General features: G+C 44.9%; 1 protein-coding gene across 1 annotated transcript; it reads right to left on the reverse strand.

Moving 5' to 3' along the window:
• Positions 1–8852: 8852 nt before the first annotated feature.
• irx4a (iroquois homeobox 4a) lies at positions 8853–14077 on the reverse strand. The gene is made up of 5 exons (XM_030369527.1): positions 13610–14077; positions 12668–12919; positions 11986–12092; positions 10363–10685; positions 8853–9643 (listed from the first exon to the last, which is right to left on the reverse strand). The coding sequence occupies exons 1-5, from the start codon at positions 13652–13654 to the stop codon at positions 8865–8867; spliced, it is 1506 nt and encodes a 501-aa protein (XP_030225387.1). The 5' UTR covers positions 13655–14077; the 3' UTR covers positions 8853–8864.
• Between the last annotated feature and the right edge of the window lie 13423 nt (positions 14078–27500).

Genomic DNA, 27500 nt, shown 5'->3' on the forward strand with positions numbered 1-27500 from the left:
CCAGAATTATACAAAAACACGATATGCACATTGCTGAAGCAACTGATCAAACTAAGCTAACCAGCCAAGTTATCGCGGATGCAGTAAACATGGGCAAAGTCACCGAGGTGCTATCGCTGATGCAGTGCTGACAGCTTATAAAATTGCCTTTTCCCTCCATCTGGATCACCGAGGATACAAGGGGCGGGTGGGGGCTCGAGAAAGTACAGCTGCAGCTTGTAGCTTTAGACGAAAAACTCATTTAAGAAGGAGGAGAGAAAAAGTACACCACAATGCTTGGCTGACTCATCAAAATTTTGGAGGGCAAATGATTCCCCATTCTCCCCCCCCCCCCCCCCCCCCCCCCTCACTCCCTCCCTCCCTCACCCCCCCTCTCTCCCCCCTCCCTCCCTACGGCCATTTCCACCTGAGAAGAGGAGAAAAAGGAATGGATTAAAAAAATAAGGTAGATGAGAGTGAGAGGGAGAGAGAGAGAGAGAGAGAGAGAGAGAGAGAGAGAGAGAGAGAGAGAGAGAGAGAGAGAGAGAGAGAGGGGGAATAAGGGGTAAAGAGACAACCGAGCAGCAGGGAGACCTGGCGGTTTGGATTGAGACGCGCGGCGGGCCCGGAGAGCGTCCGGGGCACCCGAGCACGTCCTCTCACAGTTGGCCGAGCTGTCTCTCAAAGCGCTTCAGGTCGTCTAAGAGTCGACCTGTTGGAGTTACTGAGTCGTCACGCGACATGTTGTAGCGGCGAGCCATGGGCCCCATCGAGACGCCCCGCCTCTCTCTCCCTCTCTGTCTCTCTGTCTCAGTCTCTGTCTCACTCTCTCTCTATCACTCTCTCTCTCTGTCTCTGTCTCTCTCTCTTTGTCTCACTCTCTCTCTCTCTGTTGATCTCTCTCTGTCTCTCTCTCTCTCCAGCTCTGTCTCTGTCTCTGTCTCTGTCTCTGTCTCTCTCTCTCTCTCTCTCTCTCTCTCTCTCTCTCTCTCTCTCTCTCTCTCTCTCGCTCTTCCTCTCTCTCCCTCCTCTGCTCTCTATGGGACTAGTTAGGGTCTCTCTTTCTGAACCCTTTTCTTCTTTTCAATTCAAAGCTACAAACTCGATGTAGGGGATACTTTATGTGGGCACACATTGATGTCAAACCGTAGAGTTTAAACTATTGAATGAGACCAGTTACAGAATTTCACTAACATACAAAGCTATTTACTGATGCTACAGACACAACGTGCAACTTTTCCTTTTAGAAAACGGACTGAAAGCTGTGCATAAATATACAATAAAACATTTGTATTATTTGATCACAACAGGGTTATTTTAGCTCAAGCTGGCAAGCTGATTATTATTAATGAGTTGTAAGAAATTGTGTGCGTTAGCTTAAGCATGGGTGATAAGACACTAGTCGTGTTGTTATCGGAAAATAATACACATCTCTAACTCCTTGATTTTCCACTGGCTGTGGTAAAAAGTCGATGGCTCCCTACAGGTTCAACATGAGACGTCTGCTCACAATGCTGAGTCCCTGCCTCCAACCTTGTCCTTAACCCTTCAGTGCAAGCAGTGGTCCCAGACGCCCTGGCCCTGTGTTCCCCACCCAGGCCCTCGATGTGCATTTCAAAAGCGTGTATTCTCTGTTCTATTGAGTCAAGTGCTTGTTTTTTGTGGGGGGGTGGGGGGTGGGGGTGGTCATTTAAAAGTCTTGTGCTGTTTATCTATCCATTTATGGATAGATAAAACATATTTTGATATAGATAACCCATGCTGATCATTCTCAAGGATCATACTTGTTTTTTTTCTCCGGTTAGCTAGTGTGTAGCTACATCTGTAGAAATGTGTTTTAATGAATTGTTTGTTGGTGACCACTTCACATGACAAACCCAAATAGGGAGAAATAACATGCCATAGAGTTTCCATTCTGAAGAATCAATAGTACTCAATCTGCAACATTAGAATGCTATAAACATTACACCAACTAAACGTAAAACATTTGTGTCTTCAATTTGGTTTTAGTTGACGATTAATTGTTCTGCTGCAATAAAGAGTTCATGATCAATTCTCAATCAAAAAGTCCAGTACACAATAGTTTGTTTGGCAAAACATGGCTAAAAAGAGCTTATCCAGCATTACAGTATGACAACAAGGATTATCACAAATGTGTTTCCCCGACAACAGAGAAAGAAAGTCCTATCAAATTGCCTCTCCACCTTAGAGCTTTACTCAGTCCCAAAGGATATTCGGTCATTTAACTCATTGTACAAATATCAATGTTTCAACGCATGCTTTTCCTCTCTTGTGGAAAAACAACCACAACAACAACAAAACTAAAATGATCCCCGGTAAAACCTGAGGGCCTCATTTGTATGTTTTGTTAGACCTCCTGAACACAACGGAAAATGGAAGCAAAGGTCAGAGTTAAATCTCCTCCGGCTTTTGTTCTTTAAAAGCAACAATATTCTATTGATCCCTCCTGAATGATAAACACACATGTATTGCGAAAATACAACCTCCTTTGACCTTTAGCAATTATTCATACAAGAGTGGAGCAAATGTTTTTGGTCAGGAAAAACAAAATCCAGCATTATCTTTTTCCTTCGCCCTTTTGTCCTTTTCTTTCATTTTTTTTCTGATTTGAGGTGTGTTTATATAGTTGCAGGCCATTCCGGAGGATAGCATACTTTTTGGTATTTCCATTAGGTAAAAATGGCAGAGATACCTTCGGAACTATTTTTCACAATTACAATTTTTCACAATTGCCTTTTCACAATTGCCTTGTGCATCGGCTTGCACAAGGCAAGCCGATGCACTTCTCCATGTTGATAAGAGCATTAAAATGAGAACAATTAATGGGACAAAGAAATCAAGGGATATTTAGCGTAGAAAAAAGATTTGCGATTAATCGCGATTAAGCGTGAGTTAGCTATAGCATTAATGTGATTAATTAAATATTTTAATCGCTTGACAGCCCTAGTTTTTTTGTTGCTTTTCTTGCAATGACGCAACCGCTAACCTTAAGACTAGAAGGGATATGACAAAACATTACTAACATCTTAAGTCTTTAATATTTTATTTGTTTAAGTATCATACAGAAATTAATGTAACATGAGTTTAAAAAAATGCCTCCCATGCGGATATCGACTTCAAATTATAAGTCAAGATCCATACCATGCCATTGGAAGTCTCTTTTAAGGTTCTCACAGATAGCCTAAGAAGGAGGAAGCACTCCTATCATCCTATCTGCTGGGTGTCCCGTCTGAGTCTAATTTGACAGGGTTAAAGTGCACATGCATGACCTCTCATGAGGCCCTCTTGACCTCCCCCTCTTTGGACTGTAAGAGGGTGTGAGATAAGCGCCCAGGGTCTTTTGACGGTCATTACGGTTGGAATGCACACAAACTGAGCAGAGGGTAAGAACAAGGTCTGTAACTATTGTTTTGTTCCGTGGTTTTGCACAAAGACAAAGGCATCTAAAACTACTTCATGTGATCATGAGTGTCAATTAAGTATGCATGTGAGAATTAATGTATTATAGTTAGGATATCGTTCGAAGTCTGTGCCTGGTGAGTGCATCATCCAGTGGGAGGGGATTTTCAGAGAAGCAAAGTGTGTGCGTGTGTGTGTTTTTTGTTTGTGTGTGTGTGTGTTTGTCCAGTGTATGTGCCTGTGTATGTGCCTGTGTCTGTGTGTGCGTGCGTGCATGTGTGTGTGTGCCTGCGTGAGTGTGCATTTGTGTGTATGTTTGTGTGTGTGTGAGTGTGTGTGCGTGTGCGTGCACGTGTGTGTGTGTTTGTGGTTACTGAAACGTGTGATCAGTGACCTGGGGTTACCGACTCTTGACCTGTGGAGCGGCTGCAGTAGTGGTGGCTTCCAGGTGCTGATAGGGCCAGGGCACTGGGGCCAGAACGACCTCGTCCCCAACACAAGGCGCCGGTGACAGGGCTCTGCACACACAGGAATAAATACATATAAGTATGCGCACGCAAATAAACACTCCGGCAGGGAGGTCGGCATGCACACACACACACACACACACACACACACACACACACACACACACACACACACACACACACACACACACACACACACACACATACACACACACACACACACACACACACAAACACTCTGAGTCAATACACATGGAGTAGTTTAACAAACAGTGCCATATTGATGTCTTTGATGAGCAGAAAGAAGTAATTGGACTATGCAATAAGCAGAGCAATTCTTAGGCAGAAATAGATTAATCCAATTAAATATATAGAAAAATACAGTGTTTTAAGTACAGAAAACACTGTATAAAACACCAAAGAAATACTCAAAATAAAGTAGAGTAAATAGTTAAGTAGTTTAAGTTATAATAATATAGATCATAATAAACAAGATAAATTAGTAAACTCAGTTGAAATCTATACCCCAGAATTCTTACAAAACAAATCATAAAATTATGGACAAATTATGTTTTGAACAAAACAAAATGTTTTTAGTAAAAAACAAAGGAGAGCGAACGAGATACAGAGAGAGCAACAGACAGATAAACAGACAGACAGACGGACAGAATACGAGAGACTACGAGAAAGGTGGCGAGAGGGATAGAGAGGGAGAGGGAATGGACCGAATGGAATATCCATCCAAAGTGCCACTGGTCCAGCTCAGTATAATGACTGGATGGCGGAGCACTCTTAGAGCCGATCGATAGCGAGGATGCAGAGGGAGACACGACCGGGGAGCAAGTGTGGACAATATTGGCCTCATCAGGCGTGGAGATTGGCTCGTGTCTCATTGACACAGGTCAATGAGATTGATGGCTATTTCCTTCAGAGCATCTGGATGTTGAGAGTTTAAACTCCTTACGAGCGCTGCTGGTCAAACCATGTTTACATTTTTTCTGTATACATCGTCTGCATGTCAATACAAGTTAATGTGCCATTGCGCACTGCTGCGCAATGGCACATTAACATGTATTGAAATGTTGTTACTATAACTACTCTGCGTCCTATCAAGGTTGGGTGTGTGTGTCAAGATTTTGATGCAAACTGCACAGCCATTAGGCTGGTTTGAAAATGTTCCTTGCTTTTGTAACTTCAAAGGATGAGACTTCCAACATGAGTAAAACGGCATACAAACATTTTGGATGGATGTGGTGGAATAATATTAGGCTACTTTAGAAATAATATTTAGTGTTACTCTTTTCTCTTCTTCTCTTTCCTTTTCCTCTCCTCTCTTCTGCCCCTCTTCTATTCTCCTTACCTCACGCTCCTCTTTGCCAAATCGGGTCGCTCTGTAACATTTTTTTGCATCTTTCGTTCCACACATGTCAATCAATAATTTGTTAATGATAGTGTTTTGTGGATTCAAACCAAATGACATTTAGATAGAATGCACAATTTTTCTGCACAGTATGATTACACCTTAAGGCTGTTTCTTTTGTTTAATGGTTTATATTTTCGATTATCTCATAATGCAATTTGAACTAAACGCCCCAACTGAGAGCTCTGTTTGTGTGTGTGTGTGTGTGTGTGTGTGTGTGTGTGTGTGTGTGTGTGTGTGTGTGTGTGTGTGTGTGTGTGTGTGTGTGTGTGTGTGTGTGTGTGTGTGTGTGTGTGTGTGTGTGTGTGTGTGTGTGTGCGCGCGTGTGTGTGTGTATGTGTGTGTGTGTGTGTGCGCGTGGGTGTATGTGTGTGTTTGTGTGTGTGTGAATGCATGTGCTTGCGTTAGCGCATTGGTGTGTAATCATGTGCGAATATATTTATGGCTCAGGGTCACAGTGGCATTAACCGGACCCGCGCTCTGTGGGGACTCTTGTAACGCCGGTGATTGTAACGGCTCGACGTCGTCAAGTCAACCTTTGTGGAGTGGAAGCCAATGACTTATAAAAGTTACAGAGGGGCTTTTGATTATCCCCTCTATATTTCAACGACGTCACCACGAAATATTGCGCTCAATTACGCGCTGTTTTACGCGCGGCTTTATTTCCACGCGTAAAAAGGTATTTGGTTAAACGTTCCATCACTCAAGCATCCGCCACCGGCCCAAAATCTTATTCAAGTTTTAAACCTCTAATTGGGAACGTTTAAGAGGCGTTTAAGAGTGCCCTTTCTTCTCCCGTTTCTCATTTCCCATTTAATCTGTTGTGTCAAAGTCTATTACCTCAGTTGGACGTTTCTGTCCCTTAAGTTGAAAAAACGAAAGGGAGACCGCGGTGGGGGAGAAAGCAAGCGGGGGGGGGGGGGGGGGGGGGGGGGGTCTGGCAAGAGGTGGAAGAAAAAACACACGGAGGTCCACGCCATCAACTGAGCTTCGCCAGGTCGATAAAGCTTTTAGATTTGGAGATGTTTTCAGGGGGAGCCCATTTCCTGCGGCTAAGAGTTGTTAATGGAGCTTAAGGAATTATCTTATGAGTCTCGGTTGGAGGGTAGTAGTAGTATATTTCACCCGGGCCCCACTGCCTTGTCGGAGGGCTGAATATGCTGCTGTCAAGCCCGCTTAATGAAAAGTAACGCGTCGCTGATTACGGTTTTATTTGGTCTCTATGTAAAAAGCCCCTGTTAATTTACCGTCCCGGTCCCACTGCGAGCACGAATTTGCCACGGCTGGATGATTAAGCGTCCCCCTCCCTCCCGCCATCCCATATACCCCCCCCCCCCCCCTCTCTCTCTCTCTCTCTCTCTCTCTCTCTCTCTCTCTCTCTCTCTCTCTCTCTCTCTCTCTCTCTCTCTCTCTCTCTCTCTCTTTCTCTCTTTCTCTCCATCTTGCTCTTTTCTTCCTTCAGTTCCTTCCCTCACTTTCTCCGCGTTTTGGATGCGGTTCTCTTTAGGCCTACACTAAATTAGATAAATATCTCGGCTCATTCGTCTTGTCCACAGAAGGCCACGTTTTATATCAATCGAAGTATACTTGATTTGTGTCTTAGAAAATAACGGTGCCCATTTATTAATTTCCATGTGAAGCAGCACACAGGCCTTTGATAGCCCCGGCACTGCACAATATTTATTTCACCGCCGTGCAACTTTTCTGTTGAAATGCTCCAGGCGTCTTACCGGAGAAAGCAACTAAAAACATACATCCTGAGACGGATATAGAGAAAATCCCCTTTGTCCTGCCACGGCACTTTCTCCTAAGGGGGAGATCTCAATCGGTTTTGCTTTTCCCATTAAAATTCATCACGGAGGGCCCCTTCCCTCCCTCCCCTCTCTCTCTCTCTCTCTCTCTCTCTCTCTCTCTCTCTCTCTCTCTCTCTCTCTCTCTCTCTCTCTCTCTCTCTCTCTCTCTCTCTCTCTCTCTCTCTCTCTCTCTCTCTCTCTCGCGCTCTCTCTCTCGCAGGACGGACAGAGGGTCCCCCGAGAGCCCCACTTTCGCCATTACTGTCAAGTACCCTTGACTCCTTTCCTTTTGCCCTTTTATCTACAACAACTAATTCGAGTTCCTTTGCCCTTTTCACTTCCATACGACGTGCGTGGCTCCGCATGGCCTACTAAAGCCCTTTGACGTTCCGGGGCCGAAGATATAATACTAATGGTGGTCTGGGACTGTGCTATGGGTCAGGGAGATCCCTTTGGAAATTGAGGGGGGTTAGTGAGTGTCATCATGAACACTCTTCACATCAAATTGTTTACGAGAGTCCCGGGCCCTGAACCTATTATTAACGAACGTATGGGGCGAATAACTTCTGCCCTCTCTGACAGCCGCGTCATGGACGAGGTTGAGATGTTTCGATAATGTTATCAGAGGAGGGAGGATAAGTGCGTGTGTGTGTATGTGTGTGTGTGTCAGGGGGGGGGGGGGGGGGGGGGGGGGGGGGATCAATAGTCTGACAAGAAATATGCCATCGAACATCCCAATTACAGGCTGTTTAGAAGGCATTAATGAGGCAGATCTTAGATACTGATGCTGTTCCGTCTCGAGGCTTGACTGTGCGCATTTTACTGCTGTCAGAGGATGGATGCACGAAGTGTGTATGTGTAAGAAATGGCTAAACGGATACTAAGCAATGTCACAATATATATATATATATATATATATATATATATATATATATATATATATATAGAGAGAGAGAGATATATAGATATAGCCTATATCATATTCTATTACTACTATAAATATTTGTGGACATTTTCTAAATTTAAATATAGGCTAGAGCAATGACTCAATTAAAGCAATCCACCAAACCAAACCAATTGGCCAAGAGAGGTTAAATGCTTTCTTTTTTTTCTTTTCTTCTTTAAGCTTGCTTTTTCTCAGAAAGGCCGCAGAAATCGTCCTTAAGCTGGACCTATCAGAACCATGGACAGCACCAGTATACCATGTGACAGTATTGGCTAAAGTAGAAGCACTCTTTATAAAGCGACCTTTTTATTTTCAGTGAACAAACTTGAAACGCTCCCGTCCACTTTGGAACAGAGCTGTGCATTTGTGAGACTTTTTTTCCAACAGTTATAACTCATCACGTGAGTCCTAAAATAATAGACTAATACCATTGGCATGCGGATATTAAATAAACGAAACATAACGCTCCAAGTTCAATCTATTCTCCAGATGTAAAAAAAAAAAACGTTCAGACCTTATTTAGACATTTAGTTTTTTCGTGCTTTGAAATAAACGGATTGGTTTCTTTCTTTCTCGTGAAACGCCAACAGAACCGTAGGCGACATAAATATTTAAGTGCATTAAAAAACCTGAAGGAGCAACATGGAAACAAGAAAGGTTTGGAAACAGTCCCAACTGAAATCCCCCCGTCCCACCCACCCACCCGTCCCACCCACCCACCCGATGTCCAGCAGGCGTAAAAGTCTCGCGTTGGGCACAACATAACATCATAAAATAATTATTATATTTAATTAAATAAAATTCGGTGGGGGTTGTTGTCTTTTTTATTTTTTGGGCTGTTACGAACAGAAAAGCTTATTTACAGTCTTTGGGAAGCCCAAGCCACTGTCTTTATGGGAGTCGAGGTGCTGCAGAGCCGAGTGTCCTTTGACGGCACCGCTGTTCTCCACCGCGCGTTCCCCACCGCCCGTTTCCAGGAGAGCGCCTTTGGGGGTCGTCCAAGAGACGGTGGTGTTACTCAAGGCCTGGTTCAACGAGCTGTGCCTAAACAAAGGGTCGTGGAAGACCCCGTCTACCCAGTTTCTCAGAGTGGTCACCGGCGAGTCCTGCCGGTCCTCCAGGCCGCTGACCGGCGAGGTTGCGTCGGGGGACGGGCTGAGGGAGGACGGCTGGAACCGCAGCATGCACGACGAGTACTCGGCCTGGTTCAACGACGTTGCGGTCTGCGCCAAGGACCAGATCCGGGGTTTTCCGTCTATTATTTGGTGACCCTGTTGTTGTTGTTGTTGTTGTTGTTGTTGTTGTTGCTGCTGCTGTTGTTGTTGCTGTTGTTGTTGTTGGTAGCACATTTTGGCCTGCTGTCTGTTGTGCGGGTCAAAACTGTCTGGGCTGGTTTTGAGACAACTTTTGCCAAGGACCTGCTCCCCTCCGAGGGACACCGGGATGGAGAGCTTCAGCGAAGTGTCTTTGATGTGGTCGCTGGGGCAGTCGGTGGTGGTCATGTGTGTGTTCATGTGGTACTGGTGTTTTAGCTCACACTCGGAGCTCTCCGACTCGATGGTGTCGTAGTCTTCCAGGTCGCTCAGCTGGAGATCCTTGTCGCCTCGGCTTCGGCTTTCTGAGGAAAATTGTTAAATAAATAAATAAATAAATAAATAAATAAATAAATAAATAAATAAAATATTTTTTTGTATTCGAATGAAATCTTCTAAAGCGTTTACATCGAATTAAATATAGCCTACAACCTAGTTAATAATACTGGCTTGACTGAATTGAAAAACAGGCCTTTTCATAATTTCCAATCGTCATTTTGATGTGCATCTAACATATTAAGAGTTATCTTTTCACATATATATCATTCATGACATAAGGTCCTTTCTTTGGAGGGTGAAAAAACCCTGCTCAATATTTTTTGCATGACCAACATTATTTTGGCCTCAAAACGACCCAAATCAACAGAAAATCGTTTTAACCAAAGAACAAAAGGGGCCCTGTTGCAACCAATGATCAGAGGCCGAGTAGTGAAGCCCTGATAGAAAGCGCTGATCACAGGCTTCTCCATCCCATATGGTGGGGTGTCACTTTGACTTAAAGCTCAAGGTTTGTGTGTCTGCTTTCTGTCATCATCAAGCCCCTGTGAAATATTAATGGAAAAAATCCCATTTTGCAGAAAGCAGAGCCTTTGGAGAGCAAGAGAGAGAGAGAGAGAGAGAGAGAGAGAGAGAGAGAGAGAGAGAGAGAGAGGAGAGAGAGAGGTGGGGGTGAAGAGAGAGACAGGAAAAAAAAACACAGCAACAACAAACAAACCACAAAACAACTCGCTCTGCCTAAACCCACCGTCCTCGTTGTTCTCGCTCTTGGGCTGCCCCTCCTGGGAGCCCTCCTCCTCCTCCTCATCCTCGTCGTCGTAGCGCTTGTCGTCGGAGCCCTTGTTCCGCGGCGGCCACGTCATCTTGTTCTCCTTCTTGAGTCTCCGGCGGGCGTTGGCGAACCAGGTGGACACCTGCGTCAGGGTCATCTTGGTGATGATGGCGAGCATGATCTTCTCGCCCTTGGTGGGGTAGGGGTTCTTGCGGTGCTCCTGCAGCCAGGCCTTCAGGGTGCTGGTGGTCTCCCTGGTGGCGTTCTTGCGCCGGGTGCTGCCGTCCATGGAGCCATACCTGGGGAGGAGGAGGAGGAGGAGGAGGAAGAGGACACGAGCATGGGTATGCAGGCCATGGGGAGACACATGAGGGTCGCTCTGTCGGCCTGGAATGCTTCGAGGGTGATGGACGTCGAAAAGAAGCCCCCCTTCAGGCGAATAATAAACCATTTATAAACGTGAACATGATGAGGGAAACTTTTGGAATTGCAAAAGACGTGTACTGCGGCAATCAAACCTGAGCTAATGTTGTGGAGCGGATTTGAACATTGCCATTGTGTGTGTGTGTGTCGGTGTGTGTCGCTGTGTGTGTGTATGTGTGTGTCTTTTTTCGTACTTGATCCCAAAGCAAAGTCATTCAACACTTTGACCCCCATCGAAACAAATCATGACCAATCGTTAGCCAACCATCCCCTTAACACACCCTGTACAATAACAAGGTGCATCGACGCCAGCGACCCGTCCAGAGCACAGGGACGGACCTGTCTCCCCGTCTGTCCATCCATCCGTCCGTCCCTCCACTGCCTCCTACAACGGGGGTTCACATACGCTGCGGCGCCGACATTTAAAATGCACCGCGTTGGTTTCCTCTCCCTCTGCAGCGCCCCAGCGCTACGACTCTCTTACTCAGGGCTCTCCGGGGAGGCTTTTAAAAGACTCGTCTTTATTGCCTGCTGTAGCCTGACGCGGGTCAAACACTTAAAGAGAGCCCGGCTCGGACGAGAGCCGCCCCTCTCAGCGGCCCCGGCCCTGATGGGGCCCCAACACGTAAAATAGAGTGTGAGATATTGCTCCATTGACTGTAATGATGGGCCCTCATGGTAGGACCGGGGGGGAGGCTGGAAAAGTGAAGCTTCAGGCTGACCTGTTTGTTTAGCTGAAGGGGGCGTGAGTGTTTTAACCTCATGATACCTCCTCCCCCCCCCCTCCCGGCTTCCGTCCACTAAGCTCCATCAAGCCCGGCCCAGTGTCTTAACTTTTGCAAGCAGTATGTCTGATATATATAACGATGTATTGTTATATGTTTTTTAATATATAATTGTCCAGCTTGCCTTTGTACCAAGTGATGAACTTTTTGTCCCATGGAAAAGGCGGGAAACTCTTGTCCCCCAAACTTTGACCCCTCAGTTACAACCCACCCAGAAGACTTTATTCATCATTTCACTTTTCAACGCTTAATTTGGTCGTAAAACTTCCCCCCCCCCCCCCCCCCAAGTACTCTTTTGTTTTGTAATATGTGTCACAACATCACATGAAACCCACAGTGATGAGGGGACCAAGGTTCCCTGAGTGGATGACATAACATGCAGAAGACGCACCTGTCGTACTGGTACTGTCCCAGGGTGGGGTCGTAAGGGTAATAGGTGGCTGCCTGGGTAATGCCTGCGTGGGCTGAGCCGGTGGCGTCCTTCGTGTCGAAGGCACCCTGCAGACGACCCAGGGGAAGAGATGGGTTTAGGATCACAGCCTGAATATGCACATAGTTATACTGAGTTTCTTTATTGTGTGTGTTTTCGTTTTGTTTGTGTTTGCTGTCAAACTGACACAGGCCTTTTTAAAGGGGCCAGAGTGCTGTGTTATGAATTATTATTTGGTTATAGGATAAACTTTTTGCATGGGGATGATTCTATAGATCAATACCACATGCCTAAATAGATAACTAAAATATATAAATATAAGCATTTATAGCCTTACGATTATGGCAAAGACAAAGTTGTTTTGTAAGTGATCATAAAATGCGCAGAAATGTCAAAAAATTAAAGATAGGCCTTAAAATTTAACTGTTCCAAAAAAGTAAAATCAAACACTGCCAAGATTAAATACAAATACATAAAATCAATAGAGAATACAATTATGATAAACGTCCCGTTAAAATTAAACCAACATCCCAGGATGCGCGTAAGGAGATCCTAATGGCTGTCATACTTTGCGGCCCCTCATTCATCAACGTCAACCTCCCGATAAGACGCCCGAGGAGAAAGAGACATCACAGCGGCTTACCAGCGAGTAGAAAGCTGAGGCGTCCGTCCCGTAAGTCACATAGTTTCCGTAGCCCTGGCCGCTGGTGTAGGGGGTCCCGTATACCCCCAGCGCGGCGGCCGAGCTGAGCTCGTGTCGGGCGGTGGCCAACAGGCGGCTCTCGTACACGGGACAGTAGACCGGTGTCTGCGCGGACGCTGCCACGCCGGTGTCCGCGAGGGATCTGCCGGTGGATTCGCAGCAAGTGGACAGAGAGTTGGTTGTCATCAGGAACTGCGCGGGGGAAAACCCAAATGGAGAGGAAAGAATGGAGTTTTTTTAGATGCAACTCTGATCCGCCGTTTGGTTAGAAAATACAAAGCATGCAAATCATATGAAATAGGGTCCCGTCCTGTTGTTTACATATTGAAGATCAAGTAGGCTACTTCGTATAATTTTTTTTCCCCTCATGTAAGATATTTAGAATAATTCAGAATAATTGTATAGCCATGCTTGTCAGCGCAAATTGCATTCCTCAAATTATTATTATGGCACGAAGCCAAAAACACAACAGTTGGATTTGTCCATCAGGCGAATGGCACAGAAACCCACACGTGTCCACAGAACAAGTTTGCGTGTATAGATCACAAGTAAGATAAACATATGATTAACACGTTTCAGAGGCATTTATCTTTTTTATCAATCAGTTCCAGAGAAGCTGCGCTCTCGCGTAATGGTAACCTGTGTTACCTTTGATCGGTAACAGAGGCGCCAGCAGCAGCTATTCATCCTAACGCAATACCTTTCGGATACAAGCCTATACTAAAATAGCTGTCCACACACAAAACCCGGAATACGTTCCCAAATCAATAGGCTTCAGCCAGCAAGGGAACGTCAATTCCTCGAAGAAAAATTAAAAAGCACAATATTTCACGAGGGTATAATAAAACAAACAAAGCGCAAGCAGGTAGTGCGTGTACTCACTTGAGGTGTGGAAGAATAGGAATATCCAAATTGTGGATAGGACATGGTAGAGAGGTCCCAATATCCAGAGGTGAAGCGAGACTGGAGGTCTCCGCTCGCAGAGGTAAGCTGCGCTCTCGGACTGGTTGCCTTGGTGGGGAAGCTCAAGGTCTGGGACAGCTTAGGCAGACCACTGCGGCATGTTCCCCGGGTTGAAATGCCCCACTGCGATCAAAAGGCTCCTTGGCAGAACACACACTCGAACCTCGCTTCGACTTGTGTATCCCCTCACTTTGAGAATAATAATTATTGCGCAAGAACAATGATCACGGAAGGAAAAAAAGGACCAAAGCGTGCAATGAGCGATTCGTCTGGAATCATAACTTTTGTTCTCAGTGATACATATTTTTGGCGTTATAAAAAAGTAGTGGTGGAAGACGTCAGTGGCAGAGGCAGGGTTGTTTTAAACGGCGGGGACTCTGACGTCAGAAGTTTCCTACTCTAAAATGACCAGACTGTAAGTTTTGAATGCATTTTATTTCCAGAGGGGTGGTGAGGAGAAAAAAAAAAAACACTGGGATGGAGATGGAGGGGGAGGGTTAATGTAATGATGGTTTATAACCATCGTTCTTAAAGTCCCAAATCAATCAGACGAATCAATGTTTTGAATTTGCAACACCTTTATCAAGTTGAACACATTCGAATTAATATTCCTGGATGTCTAGCCATGGCATTAATTGCACTTTAACTAATTGATTGTGTATTAATTAGGTAAAACAAGCACAATAAAAGGAAGATAAATTAAGCAAGATTAAATTGACTCTCATTGGACTATTAATTATCCTATTAGTCTAATGATGTGATCAAGATGTATCTTTTTTCATTACCATATATTCCATCACAATTCATAGCTGCTCTATCGATATATCAATCAATCAATCCATCCATCCATCCATCCATCCATCCATCCATCCATCCATCCATCCATCCATCCATCCATCCATCCATCCATCCATCCATCCATCCATCCATCCATCCATCCATCCATCCATCCATCCATCCATCCATCCATCCATCCATCCATCCATCCATCCATCCATCCATCCATCCATCTATCTATCTATCTATCCATCTATCTATCTATCTATCTATCTATCTATCTATCTATCTATCAAACTATCTATCTATCTAACCCTCTCTATGTCCATCCGTCCACTTAAAGCCGTCCATCTACCTGTCCATCCATCCATCTATCCGCCTCTCTTTAACAAACACACGTACACTACAGCTCTGGAGGCAGTGTTTTGGTCGTGAGATAGTGTTTGGTGTTTCAGGCCAAACACCAGAAACTCTCTCCCATTACTGTACAGCAGCAGCGGCTTGTTGTGTTCAGCCTTGTTCGCCGCAGCCCGGCACGGTGTGTGTGTGTGTGTGTGTGTGTGTGTGTGTGTGTGTGTGTGTGTGTGTGTGTGTGTGTGTGTGGATGTGTGTATTTGCGAGAAAGTGTGTGTGTGTGTATGTGTGCGCACACGCCTATGTCTGTGTGTGTGTGTGTGTGTGTGTGTGTGTGTGTGTGTGTGTGTGTGTGTGTGTGTGTGTGTGTGTGTGTGTGCGCTGAATTGCTTGGAGAATCCTGGGATGAGACATGTGGATAGCCCCAGGGTCACTCCTCAAATTAATGATGATGTACTCCTTCCCTCTCCTTCTCTCCTCTCTCTCTCTCCTCTCTTCCCCCAGCTGGAACACTGCCTGCTGCGGAGACCCGAATGCGCCGCCAGTGACAGGTCGATTGAGAGTGATTGATGACTATCTAGGGACCGGCCAACATAATATGATACGCACACCTCCATCCCCGCACGCATAATTGCCGCTTTCATTTACAGATGAAAGAGGTAATAAAGACGCGTAAAGACGCAGGGCTTGTCCTTCGATTAACTAACTTTTCTTTTCAATTTTGCGGACATAAAGTTTAATTCCTTTCTCGATAGAGGCAGGGGTTAAGAGGCAAAGGGTGCTATATGTAAATGTCTATTCTCTCACTCATTTTGACAAATTTAATTAGCGGCTGAACCGCCCAGCAAATGGCTCCGTTAATATTATGGGCTGAGGGTCAGAGAGATCAGCCTGCACTTTTAATTTGCAGTAGCCTTAGTTCTACTGCCACCTTTACATCGTATAAGCTAGGGGCCTTCACAGGGCCACGCGCAGTGCTGCTGCAGTTTGCCACATGATCGGAGGTCTTTTTTTTTTTATCTCTACACTCACACAAAAGTGGCCCCTGCAATTGACAAGGTGTTGAGTTGATCTGTGAACGGGCGGGAAAAAAAAAACAGTGAGAAAAGGAGAACGCATGTGAATGCATGCAAGCAGCAAGCGGCGCACTATACGTCACACATAGTTGCCATACTTTAGGTGTTTGGTATTTCTTAACTATTATTTAAGAGAGAGTGATAGATAGAGAGAGAGTGGGTGTGTGTGTGTGTGTGTGTGTGTGTGTGTGTGTGTGTGTGTGTGTGTGTGTGTGTGTGTGTGTGTGTGTGTGTGTGTGTGTGTGTGTGTGTGTGTGAAAGAGAGAGAGAGAGAGAGAAAGAGAGAGAGAGAGAGACTAAAGTTGCATAGACCTATATAGTAGGCCTAGGGTCAAACGTTATTGCGTAAGGCATTCCTTGAATACGTTTTCATTATCTATACTGCATCTCCCGGTATTTATCGGGCGCACATTAAATATTCAGGCGCACTAGTATATGCTTTTAGACGGGAGATGAGGGCGACGGCCGCAGTTCCAAGCTTGTTTAGCGTTTAAAGATTGAAAGAGAGGCTTATCACTCCGACCGACCCATGCAGACTGGAGAAGCAGTCTGCAGATGGGAGAGGAGGGCATTTGGTATTCCACATGTGAAACAGACAAACGATGGCCTACATTTCAGAGTCCGGATGCGAATCTCAGTGGCCAATGTATCTAATTAAAGGGGCCCTAATTGATGATCAGTTAACGGTGGCCCCTGAGTTATCGCGATTAAAATGCGATCTTGAGCCGTTTTATTGGTAGTCTATAGATGAGTGCTGATAGTGTGGTGGTAACTGGCCCAGTCGTGAATCATCAGCCAACGAGCGTGATAAATCACCTCGTGTGGCGAAGTGAAGGAATGGTAACCAGGCTACAGGCCCGGCATTTGATATTGATGCATTTGAAGAGCACGCATGGATTTTGATATTTTAAATGCTTCATGCACACTAATTCACAAAAAAAGCTGTTTTAAAATGTATATTGGGAATTGTTTGATCTATAGGCCTACTGTTAGTCCAAAAGAAAGACTGATAAGGAAGAAAATAATGGACAAGAATCAGTTGATATATCTAAGAGTTTTTTCTTTTACATTTAAAAAAATGTTTCAGATAAAAATTACATATATGTGTTTATATGTATGTTCATGCAAAATAGTGTATCCGTAGAAGTAATCTGATTGGCACATACAATTGCATAAATGTTGCAATAGAATTATGAATAAAAACAATAATAATATATATATATAGAAATATTGGTGATATCATGACACATTTTAGTTTAAAGGTGATAGAAAGATACATCTGAAACATGCAATCTAGAGTGAGAGGGTCAAGGGTCAACCTCCAGATTAGCGAAGAGACTGACTGTGTATTCACTTGGCAGCAGAGTCCGTTGACTCCACTGTAAATAAGGAGCTAAATAAGCTGAATCCTCATCCACCTTCTCACTGGTGGCCTGTGGGTGTCTCGTGGCAACAGGTACCAACCAGGTATTATCATGTGACCAAACAGTTAACTTTGCATTATTACCACACATTGGAAGTGTCTTCAATAATCATGGCTGAAGCACATTTTTATTTTGTATATCAGGAGTTGATGTGAAGAGAGACTCATAACAGTGCCGGGACTCACAGGCCCCGGGGCGGAGCATTTGTGGGGGGCCCCCTTGCAATGGACGCTCAAATACACAAGCACATGCCTGGTTCTTATGATAAGTTCTTAAAAATTAACAATATTCATATTGAGATTGATATCCGTCCTGATCAAGGACATTAAGTTCCCACAATTAAAGAAAGAAAAAAGACAGAGTAAATGTATGTATAATATTATATTTCTCTTACTCCGTAACACTATGTTTTTGTTCTCTCATTAATGTTAAATAATGTTAAAGTTGTTGAGGTCTCGCCCCCAAGCTTCCACACTCCCTTTTGTGTTTCCTTTCCTTGTCGTATGACCTGTTGTGTTGATACTCAAGCACCGATTTACCTCCACAGGGGCATCTACTCACGCCCTCAGTGCCCCACTGGACATGACTGAATATGCATGACAACGTGGCCCGGCCGTCCACTTTGTGATGGATGAGTCTAGTATGAAGACTTGGTAGATACGACGGAAAGGAGGGGACAAAAAAGTCTCAGTTTGTTTACTAATACGCGTGGTTCGCGATGGACATGAGTGGACAAACAAGTTAGATGGACTCAAATTGAGTTAACATTTAGGGCATTTGGCAGACCTTTCTGTCCAAAGCTTACAACTTACCACCATTCATACACACCGACAGCGGTGTCCACCATGCAAGGTGGCTGTCGGGAGCAGTCAGGGTTAGGTGTCTTGCTCAGAGACACCTCGACACTCGCTAGCTAGGAGGAGCCGGGGATCAAACTAGCAACCACAAGTCAACCCGCTCCACCTCCTGAGCTACTGCCTCCCCGACTTTCTTAATTGTTAATATTGTTAATATATATTTAATACCCCGAACCCCCATGTGCTGGTTGGGGGTGTTGTCATGTGTATTTAACTGCTTGTGATCCCATCCGGTGTGGCTTTACTGTTAGGCTGGATGAGGTGGTTCCCAGTGCTTCAGTCTTCTCTTTGGCGTAGAGAACTGGTATAAATCACAATGGCATTAACAAAAACTGCAAGGGAAATTCATCATGAGTTTTTGATTCAGAGAAATATGTGTATATTTACAAGGGGGTTTGTACGGTCTGTTTTTGTACGGTCTGTATGTGGCCTCTGGGGTAGGGCGGGAATTCTATTAAAATCAACATAGGAAATCAATAGGGGAAATTCGCATACTTTCATACATCAAATAATCTGCACTATTTGAAAGCGGTCGGTGCCTTACATAATACAAATTGAAGCATCAATTGTGTGCAATGGAATGTTAAATGTTAAATGTTATATAGTCAACAACCACACACCATAAACGTAAACCTCAACAACATTATATCTAAATCCTGGATAAAACTGCCCAAACCAGGCTCATTCAATCTGGCCCCCTAATCATCCCCCTGTATAATTGGCTGATTCAATAATTCCTTTAATCTCCACCTCAAGCTGGTGTGTGGTGAGCGTTCTGGCGCAGATTGGCTGCCGTGCATCACCCAAGTGGGTCCTACACACTGGTGGTGGTTAGTGAGGTCCCCCCCTTCAGTGTAATGTGCTTTGGGGACTTGAAAAGCATTATATAAATTAAATGATTATTATTATTATATTATTATTATTATTATTATTATTATTATTATTATTATTATTATTATTATTATTATTAAATCAATTACATTTATCAGAGCTCGTTCTTTGTTGTTGGTGAAACTAACACACACAGAGTGAAAGTAAAAGTAACATCAATACTCTGTGTGCCTGTCAGTCGGTAAACGTACCTGCCTGCCTAGCTGTCAATATGCCAGCAATGTATGTCTGTATGTGACCTCTCTCTTTTCTAGTCTATTCGGCTCTATTGTATTCCACTAAGTCAGCCGGTCATACCGCTCCAACATTGATGCGCTGCGCTCGGCCGTCGCGCTGTTCCTCCGTAGGCGATGCTGAGAGGCTCGACAAGAGCCGAGGACGGTTGACCTCAATAGCGGAGGACAGTTGCACAGGAGGACCTGGTCTGTAGCACGGAGCCTGCAGCTACACCCAGGCCCTCCTTCAGAGCAGCCGTGTTCCTCTCAGAAACAGGGAATGTCCCAACTCATCGGAATTCAGGCAAAACTTGGAACACGCACCCGCGCACACACACACTAACATATGCACACACATACACACACACACGCACACACATCCGCGTGCACGCATGCATACACACACACACGTATGCATAGGCACAAACACACACGCACACACACACACACACACACACTCGCACACACAAACATACGCACATTTACACACACAAACACACACAAATTGCTTATCCAGCAAAAAAAACATGACCCCCCCCCCATACACTGTCTAGTGTAGCCCCAGAGCCCAAATGGAATATTGATCGCCAACGATCTTCTGAATGTATTTCTTATTTCTTCACTCAGAAAACACAATGATTTTTTCAGTATCTCCTATTCAGGCCTTAAGCCCTCATGGTTCTTGCATGAGTCAGAGAGTTGCATCCTTCAGGCCTTGGCTGACAAAACAAGGGACACATTTTGTAGTTGCAAAGGTGTCCCAGATGCTTCCACTTGTAAGTGATTATGATCGACTGGCACATTATGTGTCTGCGTATGCGCGTGTCTGTGTGTGTTTGTTAGTGTGTGTACGCAGGTGTGTTTGTGTCAGTGTGTGTTGAAGTTAAACTTAAGAAAAACTTTTGTAATTAAGTGCAATCATTACTATAGTGCTCAGTGCATTATAAACAGTAGTGTGGGTGTGTGTGAGTACACATTATTCTAACAAAGTGTAAAAACAAATGATGAAAACAGAAAAAATATGAAAAACTATATTATTACAGTAAGTAAGTAGGCTATAGAAATATAGTTAAACTTATTATGAGCTCACCAACACTGGCCTTTAATAGGCCACATATTCAGTGTGTTATCCTCACCATTGTGGCTCGGTTTTCAAAAAAATGACATCTTTATATGTTTATGTTTGTCCTCCCTCTAGCCCGACCCATTCCTCGCCTTGAACCATATCCTCTGCTGACATCTGTCTATCTTTATCACACTTCCATGCCTTTGCTCCTTAGATGTCCACTCTCTCCACTTCTCTCCCTTTCCATTCCCTCTGTTTCCCATCTGTCTCTCTCTCCCTCTCTCCTTCCCGCTCTCTCTCTCCCCCCTGAGTTTCCCCCTCTCCCTCCGTTACAGGCTCTCTAAGAGGCCTGACCCTGTCTCTCTTCTCTCTCCCTCTCTCTTCCTCTCTCTGTTTCCAATCTCTCTCTCTCTCTCTCTCTCTCTCTCTCTCTCTCTCTCTCTCTCTCTCTCTCTCTCTCTCTCTCTCTCCATCTCTCCATCTCTCTCTCTCTTTCTCTCTCCATCTCTCTCTCTCTCTCTCTCTCTCTCTCTCTCTCTCTCTCTCTCTCTCTCTCTCTCTCTCTCTCTCTCCCTCTGTCTATCCCCCTTTCTCTCTCCCCCTCAGAAACAGGCTCTCTAAGAGGCCTGACACGTGAAAGTTCTCGGGGTTCATCCATAATTGATTAGCAGCGCGGTAGCGTCTTCCTCGCTGCACTTAGTTAACTAGCCATCTCCAGGTGTTTCCCCTAGCAACCAACCAGCCACAGACACATACACGCTGGTGTGTCTATGTCTGCTGCCCCCCCCCCCCCACCCCCTCTTCATCCATCTTACCTCTCCGATAACAGAAGAAAAAGAAAGTTAACCCAATGTAAGTCACCGTACTCCTTGTAAATCCTAGGGTGGGCCCCTTGTTTTCTGGACTTAGAATGTAAGGGAGTCGCATTCAAATGTGGGTCCAGGCAGGAGCGGCGTGTTAACATTTGTCATCTTGGCTGGCTCTATGGAGTGGCCTGGTCAACACAGTACGACTGTTGTCATCCCTGTGTCGTCCTCTGTAGTAGGAAATGGTACTTTTGGCTTGAAATATACAAGGGGTCTTTTACAATTCTGGCCTTTGGTTCTTTTGTTTGGTTTGCTTTTAACTTATTAAAGACTGAGGATCCCATGTGGGTAAAATGTGTTTAGACAACAGTTAGTTCAGACCGAGTAATTTGATTGGACAAGAGGCTTTCTAGAGTGCTAATAGAGTATAACAGCACTGGGACATGTATCAATCCGCTTTACAGGTAGTTAATAACCGTTAATGTTATTAACTAGCCAGTGTGTTTATGTGTCGCTTGGCAACAGTACAGTCCCAGTCCAGTGGCAGATCTATTTTTGTTGGCAGAGCAAAATAAATCATTGAATAAACAAACAAATCATAATCTGTTGTTGCTTATGACTGTTAACTAATAATTTGTGCTTGCAGAACTGTTACATTTTTTAGATAAAAATAAATAAATAAAAGCAATATCACACTCAAGGTCGTGCTGTTGTACTGAATATAAGCACGGCTGTGATTATCTTCAGCACTCGGCCTACAACCTCATACCTAAGACTGTATAACAGCGGTGCTGATATTCAGCATAACAGCACTCCCTCTCGTGTGATATTGCAGCATTAAAGAGTCAAGTCTACCTGATATTGGAAATTTCTGATGTTAATGATACTGTGTGGATTATTTGGTCATCTGTGAAAACATACTGTTATGGCGGCTATCTAAAGTTTACTTGCATAACGTTCTTCATCATTATGTCGCTTTGTTTCGTTATTTTTCAGATTATATCCGATATGCAAAGCGCATCATCTGGGTAGTTTTTTGAAAGCATGGCAAACTTGCTTTTTTCTGTTACAGGCTAGTGAATAAACTTCCAAAATATATGATTTTCAATGACATGTCTCTGAAAGGTTGCGTGCATATCCAAGAATATAACAGAATACAAGCCGTGTGGTCGTGTTTATCATTTAAATTAAAGGTAAACATCTGCTGTTTGTGAGGAATATGCAAATATCTGATGAAATGTTTGGTTGGAACAGATAGCTTACATTTCATAACTGTCACGATCGTAACTTGATCTACTGTTTTAACTCATATTCCCCAGTGGTACATACTCGTTTATATGTATCAATTAAGGGATAGCAACACTTTTGAAATAAAAACACACAAAAACACATTTGTTTATTGACTTTTTTGTACAACACATACTCACAAAAGTAAATATCAGATGCAGATGTCATGACACAATATTATGCATGAAATGTAATTTTTTTCTGCTAATTGCTTTTATTGCAGAAAGTAAAAAAGTAATTTATGCTGAAGGAAATATTTATGTATTTTACGATGAAGCCCTATATCCATGAGCTGCTTTAAGCAGGGAAATGGATACTCACCAAACAATGAGACATGTCAATCATGTTTTCCACCAGCTGTGACCAAACTCAGAATCAGTATGTGCGTGTATGTTTGCGTGTGTGTGTGCGTGTGTGTGTGTGTGTGTGTGTGTGTGTGTGTGTGTGTGTGTGTGTGTGTGTGTGTGTGTGTGTGTGTGCGCGTGTGTGTGTGTTTGTGTGTGTGTGTGTGTGCGTGTAGCGGGTCAATGAATGTGTATACCCATTAACAACAGCAGACCTATCATGTAAGACAGTGTTCACATGCGCGCACAAAAACACACACACACACACACACACACACACACACACACACACACACACACACACACACACACGCATACACACACACAAACACACACACACTCACAAAAACACCCACAAACACAAACACACGCACACACAAACACACACACACTCAAACACAAACGCACGCACACACAAACACACACACACACACACACACACACACACTCACACGCACACACACAAACACACATCACACACAGCAGACACACACGCACACACACACACAAACACACACACACACACACCCACACACACACACAGCAGACACACACGCACACACACACACAAACACACACACACACACACACACCCACACACACACACACACACACACACACACACACACACACACACACACACACACACACACACACACACACACACACACACACACACACACTGATGAAAGCACACAGGGGCAGGTGGCTCTGAGTTGAGTTGTGACAGGGCCCAGACCAGAACAGACACAGCCTTGACGTGTCCCGTCCCAGCACAGTCCAACTGAACCTTAACTAAAACCCGCCAGCCCTTGTCAGAACCCTTCAGCGGTAGTCCCTCCGTGTGCGTGGTCCTGGGAAGACCCCTAAGACACCAACAGTAATAAACCGTGTACTGAACCGCATCTGACTCCACTGAAATCCACAATACAACTTTGACACAAGCCAGGAATGTGCTGCATAGCATAGGTCTCCCAGATATGGATACGGATCGAGACCTACGTGCTTTCGACTCGTTCACCTCGTCGACTGTCCCTTTCCATCACGCACCCTTCACTTATCCTCACTTACTAGAAGTAAACCAAATCAAAAGTGACGGTAGGCAGTGGTGTATATTCACGCACACGGCACAGCCATCACGAGTGCGCACCCGTAACGTCCTGCTTGTTCTCCTTTCCCTCATCCTCGCCGCTGACGACAACGCGTGGATTATTCTTTCAAAAGCACCCCACATAATAGAAGTTGTATGAGGAGCGTATGCTGCATTATGAGCAGGAGATGAGGGGGGGGTTGGGGGGGGAGTTGCACATTACAGGCACTGATTATCCTCCTCCAACGTTGAGGACGTTCGCCCCGGCAAAGCACTTACAATTACTTATTCATAATGCATCTGCTAAAAAAGAGAGGAGAAAGAAGGAGGGAGAGAGAAAAAAAACACAAATGCACTTTATTGTCTCATTCTGCATCTTATTTTACCCCCGTAGATCAGAGGGAGGATGGGAGTCGGGGGGAGGTGGGGGGGAGGGGGGGGTTCTGAGGACTTTCTAATGAAAGAGCCATGTAAATATCAGGGAGGATAAGGTTGGCCGTGAGCAGACGAGAGCACAATGTGGAAACTCAATCACAAGTGCCTTCAATCACTCACCGGCAGAACAAGCGAAAGGGGAGGGAAGTGGATGCATTTGAATATTTTTACCCCCCCCCCCCCCCCTCCTCCACCTGAAGGTATTAAAACTATACAATTTTAATACGTATTTAACATGCACTTGCTTTTTGGGCTTCTCGTCCCATTTCCCACTTTTCTTTTTTTTGCAATTTTTGCATTAACAGAGGACAGGTAATCCGGGAGTAATTGTGGCAGTTATGGGCTTGACATGGTTTTCCATCCAGTCGTGTCTCTCGACTCTCTCCCTCCCTTGCCTTTCTCCCTCCCTCCTACCTCACTCTATAATCACTGCATTAAAACCTGACTCGCAGACTGGACCACTCTCTCCCTCTCTCTTTCCATCTCTCTATCTCTCCATCCCTCTTTCTCTTCTCAAACCCTGTCTCTCTCTCTTCAGGGTGGATCCTACATCCTGACTTAACTCTTTTTCTTCTTAGATTCCTTAGAGTAGGTCCGGCAAGGATCGCATCGGGTCAACAGTATCATGTACGTCCATCCATCACCCCGTCGATAGATCCTTTCTGCAGGTTCCACTCAAGAAGTGAGTTATCATTTGTCGCTGAATAGCCTTCGGATCTCATGTCAGAACAAGAGGAATTCTAGGGGACGAAAGAAGTCAACGTCTTCTATAATATGATGCATTCCTTAAGATGTGTTTCTTCTGGTATTTGTTTGATTGATGCGTTTGCATAGTCCCTTCTGGCAAATTACATTCTTAGTTGCACTTTCGCTTTTGTACTTTGGCGGAAAAGCAGAAAAGCTAATCAATATTAAATTATATTTATGTTTATTTAATTATCCAGGCATGGCATATTAGGATCATGTAAACTTGCTGCAGAAGCAGCACGAATAACAAGCCTTTCATCTGGATTTGAATTCTTCAAGAGTTCATTCCGTCTCTTTTGGCTTCCTGCAGACAAGCAGAAGAAGCAGAGGGTCAACTTGAAAGCTTTTTTTTTTACCAGACACTGAGAGATGCTGCACTCAAATCAGGCTGCTTTTGGAAACTTTGTTCTTTAGCATTTATGAGAAGTTTGATCACAATATTGATTGAAGGCTTTAATTGTTCGACCTCACTTGCAGGTCACCAAGTAGAAATTAAATAACAAACTCAATGAATATCTCTATTGCTGTTTTGCATTGTGTTTTATGAATAATGACTAATGACAACATAGGGTCTAGTTCCACGTTGAACAAAATCTACAAATTATTAAAACACAAAATCAAAGTGATGTCCTGCATACATGTATCCCCAAAAACATCAGCTTTTTTTGGTTGCCAGAAAAGACGTCTATCCTCCTTCCAATATACATCCTAAAAGTGGTACAACAGTCCCAGAGGGCAGTATATGCATATACTTTAACGGGACGCAATCCCCTCCTATTTATCCACTTCCATGTTCTCAAGGCAAGGGATGCAATGCAAATATACAGGATCACTTTTTGTTTGTGCCTCCTTTATTCTTTGGGTCCGAGAGACGAAGGAAAAGAAGAGGTGGGATGAGATTAATATTATAAAGTAGCTGGCAGGGGCGATGGGGGTGTATGTGTGTGTGTGTGTGTGTGTGTGTGTGTGTGGAGGGGGGGGGGGGGGGGGGGGGAGTTGCCGTGCGTTCGGCGGGCGGGCGAATCATTCCAGCCGTCCACATTCCTTTATTTTCCACTCCAGCGACCGCATTTGAATATAGTGAAAGGAGTGGCGGTGTGTTCGCCTTATCATGCATTATTCTGAGGCATTACCTGGGCCTTAACACTGTAATGAAGAAGGCCAAGAAGACCCCCCCCCCCATCCCCAAAAACACACACACACACACACACACACACACACACACACACACACACACACACACACACACACACACACACACACACACTAACATACACACATTCACTCACACAAACACACACACCCACACAAACACACCACACACTCACTCACAGACACTAACACACAATAACTTCTTTACTTCTTCACGTAGATGCACAATAATAATAATCATGAAATTCATATGTATGTATATACAGCCCAACTGGACAGAGGAGCTGTTCGCTTTTGTTTGTCTCTCCTATAGGCCGTGGACGTTGGTTGTTTTCATCAGGTGGCTGTATGTGTAAATAGTGGATAGTGGGAGAGAACTCACCTGCATTCTTCTGAGTTCTTGTTGTGATGAGAATTGGAGAAATCCATCTTTCCTTTTGTGAAGATAACCTTTTCGGGCCACCAAATGTGAGCAAAGCTATGGTGGGGAAGAGCATTTTACAGAAACATCACAATTCCCTCATAAGTTTGTGCTAATTCATTGTTTGTCAAACAATAGTTGTTCACAGCAGTCACTTGTAAAGTGTCCAAACCCTCAATCCATAAGCCATGTTGAATGGATTTGACTTTTCTTCATTCAATTCATTAACAGTGTTGCATTCATAAATGGGAGGACAAATTGACTTCAAATGACAGGACGTTGCATATCGACCAAGTATTATTCCATTGCCCTCCAAATCTCTCTCTCTGTAAGCACACCCACCCACCGCCACGCACGCACGCACGCACGCACGCACGCACGCACGCACGCACGCACGCACGCACGCACGCACGCACGCACGCACGCACGCACGCACGCACGCACGCACGCACGCACGCACGCACGCACGCACGCACGCACGCACGCACGCACGCACGCACGCACGCACGCACGCACGCACGCACGCACGCACGCACGCACGCACGCACGCACGCACGCACGCACGCACGCACGCACGCACGCACGCACGCACGCAACGCACGCACGCACGCACGCACGCACGCACGCACGCACGCACGCACGCACGCACGCACGCACGCACGCACGCACGCACGCACGCACGCACGCACGCACGCACGCACGCACGCACGCACGCACGCACGCACGCACGCACGCACGCACGCACGCACGCACGCACGCACGCACGCACGCACGCACGCACGCACGCACGCACGCACGCACGCACGCACGCACGCACGCACGCACGCACGCACGCACGCACGCACGCACGCACGCACGCACGCACGCA

The sequence above is a fragment of the Gadus morhua genome, chromosome 11 (genome assembly GCF_902167405.1).
Source record: "Gadus morhua chromosome 11, gadMor3.0, whole genome shotgun sequence".
NCBI classification, from domain to species: Eukaryota; Metazoa; Chordata; class Actinopteri; order Gadiformes; family Gadidae; genus Gadus; species Gadus morhua.